General features: G+C 47.5%; 1 protein-coding gene and 1 long non-coding RNA gene across 3 annotated transcripts in view; one reads left to right on the top strand and one right to left on the bottom strand.

Moving 5' to 3' along the window:
• The window catches only part of LOC109519222 (uncharacterized), an 86,070-nt gene that overhangs the window by 74,349 nt on the left and 1,075 nt on the right, over positions 1-10,646 (bottom strand). The window lies entirely within an intron of this gene.
• On the top strand, positions 6,738-10,033 carry irx4b (iroquois homeobox 4b). 2 transcript variants are annotated; one of them, XM_019875630.1, is made up of 7 exons: positions 6,738-6,894; positions 7,112-7,158; positions 7,274-7,462; positions 7,637-7,749; positions 8,341-8,497; positions 8,634-8,787; positions 8,885-10,033. In XM_019875630.1, exons 2-7 carry the CDS (start codon positions 7,114-7,116, stop codon positions 9,463-9,465), a joined length of 1,239 nt encoding a protein of 412 aa, XP_019731189.1. In that variant the 5' UTR covers positions 6,738-6,894; positions 7,112-7,113; the 3' UTR covers positions 9,466-10,033. The 2 variants fall into 2 exon arrangements, with proteins under 2 accessions (XP_019731189.1, XP_019731188.1); XM_019875629.1 differs by having other exon boundaries at positions 6,738-7,158.

Raw genomic sequence — 10,646 nt, 5'->3', positions numbered from 1 at the left:
GGGGTGGGGGGGGGTGCTTTAGTTTTCGGACCGTTGACTCCTTTCAGCCAACCGGGAACAATGTACTTTGACCGCATGTATGAAGCGACATAGCTTTGCGCAGTACTTCTGGGGGCGTCTGGAGTGGGGCGAAGGATTCCGGTAGCATTTTTTTTTTCGCTCCAGCATACTTGAGAGATAGGGATGAATTAGGAGGTACAACGTGTGAATAGTTGTCTGCGGCGTTTAGGGAAAAATAAATAAATAAATATCTGGAACTTTGCTGAAAAGTACACAGGTGAGCCAAAGGAAGGAACTTTGGGAGACCAACAACTTAAAAAGCACATCTGTGAAACTCGTCTTAGGTGCTTGCCACTCTCCATTGATAAACAACAATGTTGCCAGGAGCAAACTGAACTAGGAACTCGACAAAAGTTGTATGCCACATTTTGTTGTACTTGAAAGACCGCTACAGGTGAAGAAAAAATAGGAAGACGCACTATTTGCTTTTGGGGCCCGCTTTAAAATGACGTCGCCTTGACTTGGACACCAGTGCTATTGCGTGTAAATGACATGATACATGTTTTTTTTTTTTTTTTAATATACTGCATGTGTTTTTCGGAGGGCAACATGAAATGTCAACAGTCTTCACTACCCATAACTGAAGGGCACATAAATCCATGGCGTAATTACACTTGAAAGGCACACACCGTCAATCTCGCCATCTCAGTTACAGACATGCACATAGACACACAGCAGAATGCGTGTGTGTGTGTGCGTGTGTGTGAGTAGATAGACAGGGGTTAATATACTCCATTAAGCTCTATTAGCCTAAGTGACTTGGGCAGATGAATGAGGACTCAGATGACTCTGGATGTGTGTGAGCGTTTTTCACGCACACGCCAAGGAGTAAGGGACAACCTGCCAACTGTTTATCTGCGAGGCACACACTCTCACATAGACTGGGGGGGGTGAGCGGAGATCTGGTTTCCCACTGTCACAGATGCTTACCCGCCTCTCCATTACTGATGTGATTGGAGTGGACACAGAAAACTAGCGGTCTTGTTCCCACCGGGCCAATCCGAGGCAATGATTGCCCCGCTCCTCTCGTGGGAGAGTGCCGGCTCCGCAGGAAGAGGCACTTAATCGACTGCGATCACATTCAACCCTGTCAGCCGCCAAGCGTTTCGCAGCGTTTGCTGTGGATTAATACTTTGCGGAGTTGCGTTTGATGGCGCACGGTCAGGCCTGGCACGCAACACGAGGCTCACGGGAGATGCGACAGTCAGCGGAGTAAAGAGGTCAATGTGACAAAGAGGCGATCACTGGAGAAGACAGACACGCCGGAATCGCCGAGGAGATTTTGTCCCCTTTCAAAACCCAACGCTGCCGGTGGCCTCAAGCCGTGGGAGGTCCTCTCAGACGTGTGACACGGAATCTGAAACCACGTCGTCCTTGCGTGGAGACAAGTGGAGCCGCTGTTTCGTGCTTTCGTGGTCACAAAATTAAGCGTGACCTTTTCACCTCTGCTCAATGACAACCGCAAGTCGACACCCCTGCTGCCTGAGGGAAACGGACTCACACAGAGTCTTGTTGTATTATTTCAACCTACCACAAGGTGGCGCCTGAGCTCCAAGTACAACTACTGTACTCATCGAAAGTAGAAAGGCACGCAATGTCAGGCATGCCACCACGCAACACTCATGCTGCATACAACTAGAAACAGCTGTCAGTACGGTGCAGTACAGTGGCAATTAACATTTCCAGTGTATCTGTAAAATATAGACTTGGTTACCCACAAACTTCCCCTGACCCCCATTTTCCATCCCAATTTCATTAAAAAAAAAAAAAAAAAAAATCAGCTCAGAGCTGCAGTGCACTCAATTTGAGCACCCCATCTCTTCTTGCATGGCTGCATGAGATGTGTTGCACAACAAAAATATAGAGGTGTGTCAACTATTAATCAAAAAAAGATTTTACCGGGGTTACCTTCTATCCAAAGGGTGTAGGTAGGGCTAGCTAGCTAACTGCATGTTACAATTGATGATGCGAATGAACGCTCTTCAATTCTTCTATGACAGGGGAAGGGCGACTCATGCAGGACACCCAATTATGTCACTGGGCCTGTTTTACAGACGTGCAAAAATAAATAAAAAAAATAAATAAATAAAAAAATCAATCAATCAATAAATAAAATCACTGAAATGGTGAAATAATTGAGTTTAAAGCTATCACCTCCATAAGTGAGATATATTCTCACTCGAGCACCCGGAGTAAACCCACGCAGGCACGGGGAGAACATGCAAACGCCACACAGCGAGGCCGGGGCCCGGAATCGGACCCTGGACTTCTGCACTGTGAGGCAGACGTGCGAACCAGTCGCCCACCGTGCCGCCACGTGAGACCCATTCAAGGTGAAATTTAGAAAAAGAGATAAAATGTTTGAATCGTGACTGAATATCAACAAGACTGAAAATAGATCATCGGCGGATCATCAGAAGATTCGGAAGGCGGATTTAAGCGTGCGTTAATGGCTGTATCGGTCCCCGTGGACTGAGGCTTAAAGGGCTGAATAATGCATGTGCGCTGCAGAAGTAATGAAGTGGAAGTGATCGGGAAGAATACGACTGTCCTCCCAGGGCTCAACGCAAACTGTACGCACTCTTAAGAGCTGCCTGTAGCCTAAACCTCCCTCTCCGCCTCTGTCTGTCTCACTTCTCGTCCTTCTCACACATACACACGGCAACGTACTGCGCGGCGGCTAAGAGGGTAAGCTTGTCTCTGTTCCCATATGCTACATCATTGATGAGGGAAGACGGGGCATTTATAGTATCCCGCTCAAGAGTTCAGCAGCGCGCACCGCTTCCACGAGGATCCCCTGGGACGAGGATGACAGGAAGCAGTAGATATCGGCGGTCACACTGTGTTGGCGGCCTTATTTTTGTGGACCACATCAAGTCAGCTTTGCTGTGGAACACCAGGAAGCCTTACTTAGTGACCAACGGTTCGTTTATACCTCTACCTGGTCCCTATTTGCTTTTCCTTCCAGACCCCCCCCAAAAAAAAATCACCTTCTTCAGTCACAATCTCCCCTGACTTGTTAACATCCCAAAGGATGTATGACATCTATTAAAAGCAAGGACTTTTGAACACTCGTTACGGTCACACGAAGTCAAGTCACCCGCGCTCATATCTGGATTGATTGTGATTTGGGGGTCTTTGAAGGAAGCAAAAAAACAATGACAGTAGGGATGCGAAAGAATGTAAAGCTGGAGTCATAAAACATGACGGCAGCAGATTCGGAGAAGGAAGATGTTTCCCATCAAGCGACTAATTCCAGAGAATTGTTTGCTGTTGTCAGCTGCAAAGATTTGCGGTCAATGCCTTGTGTCTCATGGCTGGCTAAATACCACTAGCTTGTGGCAATGCAGAATCCTCAGTCGAATGCGAATAAAACACTTAGGACGAAGCAGTGTTTTTTTCCGTTATTAGGGATGCAGCGATACAACTTTTTTCAGACTGAGCACAAGCCGCAGCACGTACATTTGAATACTCTCTGACACTAAGGACCAGTACTTTCCAATGCCATTTCGTCTGGCAATGGTGATGAAACTGTGTTTTCATCCATTTTCCTATTCGCTTCTCCTCACGAGGGTCACGGCTATGCTGCAGCTTATCTCGGCCGTCTTCGGGCAGCGGGTGGGCGACACCGTCAACTGATTGGCGTCAATCGCAGAGCGCACACAGACAAACTACCATCCACTCTCACGATTGCACCGAAGGACAACTGAAAGAGAATGTGGGAGGAAACCGGAGTACCGGGAGAAACCCCATGCAGGGACGTGTCAACTCCACACAGGAAGTCCAGGAGTGAAGATTCGAACGCATGACCTGAGCGCGGTGAGGCGAATGTGCTCACCAGTCGACCCACCGTGCCAGTTGGAAGTGGAACTTTCAAGAGTACCAACTTACTCAGGTCCAAGCTCTGGCAACATGTTTTGTTTATTTTGAATGTTGTGACTAACTCAGAGGAAGCTAGGGAAGAATGATTCATGGTGACAATCACCTGATTTATCGTAGCATGCTGGTCCGAAGCAAGGAGTGCATTTTTTTTTTTTTTTTTTTTGGAGCGCTGCTTGGCCACTGACATATACGATCCCCACTTTCCAGAAACTGTCAAGCTCTCTAATTTGTGGAGTGCCGTCATCAAAGTGAGGCTATCGCTAAAACCCAAACAGACACCAAGGGCCCAACAAATGTGACTCAGTGCTTCCAAGACATAAAAACTCAGGAACTAATTGTTTTTTTTTTTTTTTTTCCAAACAAAGGAACAACGTCATGTGCTCGGTCAAGTGACAAAGGCCTCAAGCAGACCTCATTACAAGTCTGATTTGAAAAAGAACAAGGGCAAAATGGGTGACTGTCGTAGAAAGTCTGCCCTGGATGGATTGGAAGTCACATACAAACAAACAAATGCTGATCAAAGTAAACACGGCCACCAGCATGGACGCCACCATTTGAATCAAAACATGTTGGAAAAAGAGAACGCCACCGACTGGAGAAGGGTGGAATAGAAGGTTTCGTTCTATGCATATACAAGTCTCAATCATCTCAAGTATTTCCGGTATTGTTCCGAGGAGCGGGCAAAATGTGGAGGTGGGCCATTTTCGGCCCGCGGGCCTGGATTGGGAAGCACCGGTGTACATTGTTGGACTTTGATTTCTGCCCTACATTGACGAAAGTAACGCCATATGTAAGTGGAAGGGAGAAGAAAGCAGCAGGAGTGAAACGTGACCCAAACTTATTTTGATCTTCAAAGTTAAAACCAAACAAACAAAAGAGACAAAGCTTGATTTTAACAGTGAACAGCTGCTCTTTGGGTTCCACTCCAGCCTGTTGGTAACGCATAAAGTGCGTGGCAGCATCAAAAAGCAGACGCATAAGGATCAGAGATTTATAATGATTAAAACAAGAACCACTATTGGACCTGTTTTACAGATTTGCAGGAGAACCGTTTCTTGTTTGGAAATAACCAAAACCGTGGCAGAATTTTGGTGCTAGCTTGCGCGCAACCCAACCAAAATCTCTTCCTACCCATGATGAGAAAATCGTTCGCACTTCTTTGGTTGGCTGGCCCAGCCGGCCACTTGAGCTTGATTTCCAAGGAACGAAAGCTCAAAATGAGACAAAGGCTCAAAAAGCATCTACTTGTTAAACCGCGATTAAAGTTGCATAGATGCCAGACTTTCAGGTAGAAACGATTCAAATGCGGGACTCTGTGATTGAAGGAACTTGTGATTGGAGTTGTTTGGGCCTCTCCGGCGAGCGACATGCACGGTTGCCTTGCCGCCGCCCTCCTCTCACATTAACATGCTTCTATCATTAAGCCCATTGTCCCACCTCCTGCATAATAGCTGGCGCGGGATGCGCGGCGGGTAAAATAAGAATGCGGTTTTCCCCGTCCTCCTCCCACATGGCGCATTCTTGAATGAAAGATTGATGTGAGGGGAGCGCGATCAGAAAGATAGAATCACGGTCTAACGAACGCAGGGGCTTAAGAAATATATATATTTATGCTTACTGGAGAAAATTCCATCAATTTATAACGACACCGTATATTAATATATAAGTAGCCCACTGAATATTCAAAAAGAGAAATAAAACGTACGCTTTGAATGGTCTTTGTGTATAGGAAGCCGTCATGGCCTCTCGCAACTTTTCCCAATAGATCTGACCAAGGGGCCACTCATGTTCATTGTCACGAGCTAAACAAATTGCCATTGTCTTGGAGTGGCATCCGTTTTGTGCAAAGACGCGCGACGACGGCGCACGGAGAGAACTTCATTTCCGAGCTTTGAGCACAGATGAGCGCGGAGACACTTAGTCCGTGTTCACGATATGAGCACCTTTCAAGAGACAAATGGAATGTCAATCAAGGGAAGGTACGCAGATGCAGCCTCGCCCCCTCCCCTTCCTCCGGTGGGGCCGAAGACGCGTTCTGGTGATGCGGCTCTGTTGTTCCTGCATTACTCTGGTTGCACTGGGAATATTTTGGCCTTTTACCCCTTCGTATCCCCTTGCTCCATTCTGGAGCCATTTTTCCTGCCTCCTTTTCAAAAAATTCGATACTTTTGAAGTTTCCCTTACACGTGTGTACGTGAGATCCTGCATGAGCCAGAAATAACACAATTAAATAAATAGCTTCTTAGGGCAATTTATATTACATGGGCGGTGGGGGGGGGGGGATCTTTATCTGAAATTGTGACATTGTGAATATTCCACCATTGAGTAAAACGCGGCCGAGTGTGAAGTTGATCTAAAACTGCTCAAAACGTTTAAGGCTTTATTATTAAAAACATGACAAGTCATTCACTTGGTAAATGTGCTTACTCAAGGGAATGCTGGCTGTTTATTCTTTGATTAATTTGCTTACAGAGGGGACAAGAAGCCCCCCCCCCCCAGTCATGAATGTGTTGATGACAGGGAGATTTCTCCATGGTGACAAGTTATCTCAACTACAGGGGCAAAGCGATTATGCTAATACCAGGTTGTAGTCATCACGTCAAATCAATGTGTGTGTTGATTTTGGAAAAGGGAATTGATGCCATTCTAATTACGCCCAGAGCGGTTCCTTATTCTTGAGTAAGAGCTAAAGTAAAGAGCATCGGTTACGCGAGTGTCTTCCCGTTGGCGTGAGTGACGCGCTCCGGGTACGGAGTGACGTCACAGAAGCGCCTCTTAAATTGCAGGAGCGCTACGGGAGGGGGGGTTCTTGGTTGGATCTCCCCCTCGTGCGCTCGCAGGGGCGCACTCGAGGCTGTGACACTTCAGAGAGCGCGGAGCATCTGCGGGGGACCGGGGGATATTACCCCCCCCCCCCCAACTCTAATTATCGCCGTTTCGAAAATGAAAGTGGTGCGTAAAAACGTCTGTTTGCTGTGCGTAACAGCCAGCGACAAACTTTGGATTAGGCAATAGATGGAACTCAAATTCTCTATTTTATGACATTTGTCAGTATGCCTCTTTAGGTTTGGACAAACGTCAATAGTCGACTTCTTGACCGCCCCCTCCCTTTTCTTTTCTTTTCTTTTCTTTTTTCTTTTGACAAAAGCTTTTTCTTATCTTAATTCAGTCATGGCTTACTCTCAGCTGGGATACTCCTACTCCACTCCACCACAGGTACAGTGTTTTCATTTACATTACGACAGAAACAACTGTTGATGTTTTACCATTTGCCAGAGGATAAACTTGACGATTATGCAAATGATTTTCGCACTTTTTTTTTTCCCCGAAGTTTCTGATGACCGCGAGCCCCCTCGCCGGCTGTCTGGAGCCCGGATCGCCGCCGCCGTCCCACCCGGCGCTGCGCTCCGCGGGCCACCAGCTCACCTCTGGCCACAGCATCGGCGTTTGCAGCCCTTACGCAAAGCGCCAAGCTTACTATAACACCTGCGCTGGCGACGCCACATCTCTCTATTCGAGAGTGAGTGACATGCTGACTTTTGAAAATTGAACACAGCAGCCACTGATTAAGTGGGAGGAAGGACGGAGCTCTGGGAATCGGAAAGTGGCTGAAGAAGCGTGCAACTCGCATCTGAATGGCTTTCGGAGTTTGATTCTGCGTTTGATGCTGAATATGTATCGACTGTAATTGCAGGGACCACTACAGCCTAAAGGGGCGGCTGCATCAGTGCACATGGGGACCTCTCAGACAGCTGCCTGCTATCCTTATGAATACACGATCGGCCATTATTCTTACGACAGATATGGGTAAGGATGATTTTTATTTTAAAACTGCCATTTAAAAAAAAAAAGGTCTTCTTTGGTTCAGTCAAAGCTGTAATATGTAATTGGATTGGCCCCAAATTGCACTGCACTTTTACATGCACATTACACCCGAGGGGGCTGGGGGTGTGTGTGTGGGGGGGACGCGGGGGGATACAGGTATTGTATGCTCACCCCGTATTGTATTTGAGTTTCACTGTCAGGGCAGTTTTGATGGTGTGATGTCAGTGCAAAGCTGTTCTTATCACAACGAGAGTCGTTGATTTATTATTTTTTTTGACGTCCTCTCACATAGCTAAAAAAGGTAACGAATAATAGAAAAACTTGCCAATATGATTCAGTGTACATCCGTGCCACAGTTCAAAACGGAGATAATAATAATGCAAATATCGATGTTTGAAGAAACGCGTCTATCTTGTGCAATTGTACCAAAAGAAAGGCACGCCACAATATTACCATTTTTTTTCCCCTAAAAATGCATGTATACACACTCACACACACAGAGGAATTGATTCCACATTTTTTTCCCCCCAAAGTGTTTGCCACACTCTAATTAATGATTCTTCAATTGTTCAGTTACTCCTCCTCAGAAGGAGCTTCACGGCGTAAAAACGCGACCCGGGAAACGACCGGCACCCTGAAGGCCTGGCTGCAGGAGCACCAGAAGAACCCTTACCCAACGAAAGGAGAGAAGATCATGCTGGCCATCATCACCAGGATGACCCTCACCCAAGTGAGCACAAACGACAGCGCCGCTTCATGACAACTTGCTTTGCGTCTTTCAAGACACATCCAGCAGTACTATTCCACGCACATAGGGGCGAATGCTCGGACTCCAAAAACCACAGTTTCTACCTCGACTTGTTCAGGTGTCGACGTGGTTTGCCAACGCCCGCAGGAGGCTGAAGAAGGAGAACAAGGTGACGTGGTCACCGCGAGCTTGTAAAAGCTCAGACGATAGAGGCCGCGACGAAGACAGCGACGAAGCAGAGAAGTCACAGAAAGGAGACAAAGACCATCCAGGTAAGAGCTCCTAAACGGATTCTGCTTTGATTAAAAAAATAAACAAATAAATAAATCGGCTCTTTTTGTGAAACTTGGATACGATTGCGCTTCCCAGATCAACAATCTGCCGACCTGCAGAGCGATCTTGAAGACTTTGACCTCTTGGAGTCCGACGCGTCCGACTGCGAACCGAAGCCGGCGTTTCTACGGGAGGACAACGAAGTCGATTCAAACGTTCCACCCGGTCACCTCGCGTACAACCCGGAGCCGCTGCACAGCTCAGACAGATTGTCTCCGGACTTCTCGAAAGTCACGGCGGTTCGAGACCAGAACGCCTTCTTTTCAATGCCAGATGTGCACGGGACGGAAAACAAAGCCAAAATCTGGTCCATCGCGACCACGGCAGCGTCTCTGGATCCCGGCTTGGAGCCAGAATATCCGCCCTGCATGCTGGCGACCGGCTCATCCTCTCCTCCCGGCTTTCCGTCCAACATGGCGCTGCCTAAAGCGGACGGGAAGCAGGAATCACCGGTGGACACGCTCAGGGAGTGGGTGGACGGCGTTTTCCATGCCGCGCCATTCCATCCCGCAAAGGCTTCCGCCGCGCCATGGAGCGCTTTGAATGACGCGGCCGTGAGTGGTGGAGCACAAGGACAACCGTTCGCACTCGTGAGATCAACCTCCTCTTTGTCGTAGTCAAGCCAACGCTGACATTTTCAAAGGCTGCTGGACTCGTGATGTCAAGTTTATACTTTTTGGTGTTGTGACCGATTTGGGTCTTCACAAGAATCCACATTGTTGTCGTTGTGTATCACCGCAAAGATGCCCCGGGGGGTCAGATGAGTCACTTTGATGGCCCAAAAGAATCTTATCATTTGTTGATCTTGTTCATGACTTAAAAGTTTGCCGCACGTTCCTATCACCATAACAGACATGCCCTGAGATGATTAAAAACACTACGACTGAATATTTCCCAGTTGAGTCACTGCAGAACATGAATCCCGAAAAGATCTTGGTCGACACTCAAAGTCACACGATCCGGAGGGTTCTCGGATTCACCGAGCATCAACCGAAGACGCAAGAACATCTTCCTGCCCTCACGTACACCAACGGCGCCCACATTGTAACCTCTCGCACTTTCTGCTTGACGCGCACAAATGAAGCCACAAGAATAAAACGTTCAATCTAGTGCCGTGTACCCGCACGTGAGTTTCCCAGTATCGTCGCTCAGTTTTGTCAATCCTCTAAAAACAATGCGGTCCGTAGCTCGGCGGCAGAGTACGCGCGCATGTGTGTGCGTGTGTGTGTGTGTGTGTGTTTATGCACGTGTGCATGGTTCAAGGGAGTGAAATGGGGGGAAGTGGGTTGTATTCAGCCGTGACTAATGGAAACACACAGAGGAGGGTGCTGCTAAATTGTTAAATCGATGCCACTTCCAGGCGAGCTCCAGATATAGCTGCAATCAGCCATGCGTCCCCTTTCATTAGGCATCTTTTGACTTTGGCATCCTGGGAATTGCAGACAACGCTCTTGCCACTAAAAGGCCTCATAAAACTTAAGTCATTTTAAGCGAGTGCCGCGCCGCGCGCTCGGTGGTGGTATGCGTCGCCGCTTCAGTGAGTTTGTGCCACAATCAGACATGATCGAAATAAACAACGCAACGCGGATGGCGTCGTCGACATTAGACGGAGTATCGGCTTAAAATTTGGTGGGGGAGTAAAAAAAAACTGTCAAGTTTAGCACTCAAAGCAATTAAAGTCGCGTTTTTTTTTTTTTTTGTTTTTGTATTTTTTAAACACAGCACAACAAGAAACAGTTCCCCCCCTCCACCATTGTTCTCTTCCCGTTTTCGATTTCGGAGCGGTGATAAAGTATTC

Source organism: Hippocampus comes, unplaced genomic scaffold, assembly GCF_001891065.2.
Source record: "Hippocampus comes isolate QL1 unplaced genomic scaffold, H_comes_QL1_v1.1 scaffold12, whole genome shotgun sequence".
NCBI lineage: Eukaryota > Metazoa > Chordata > Actinopteri > Syngnathiformes > Syngnathidae > Hippocampus > Hippocampus comes.
Note: the sequence above shows the minus strand (reverse complement) of the source record. Positions and strands in the feature narration are given on the sequence as shown.

Excerpts from the sequence above, each read along its gene's own strand:
- irx4b (XM_019875630.1), top strand. The coding sequence starts at position 7,114 with ATGGCTTACTCTCAGCTGGGATACTCCTACTCCACTCCACCACAG. Across the intron at positions 7,463-7,636 it reads CCACATCTCTCTATTCGAGA|GGACCACTACAGCCTAAAGG; the intron begins GTGAGTGACATG and ends CTGTAATTGCAG. Across the intron at positions 7,750-8,340 it reads TATTCTTACGACAGATATGG|TTACTCCTCCTCAGAAGGAG; the intron begins GTAAGGATGATT and ends TCAATTGTTCAG.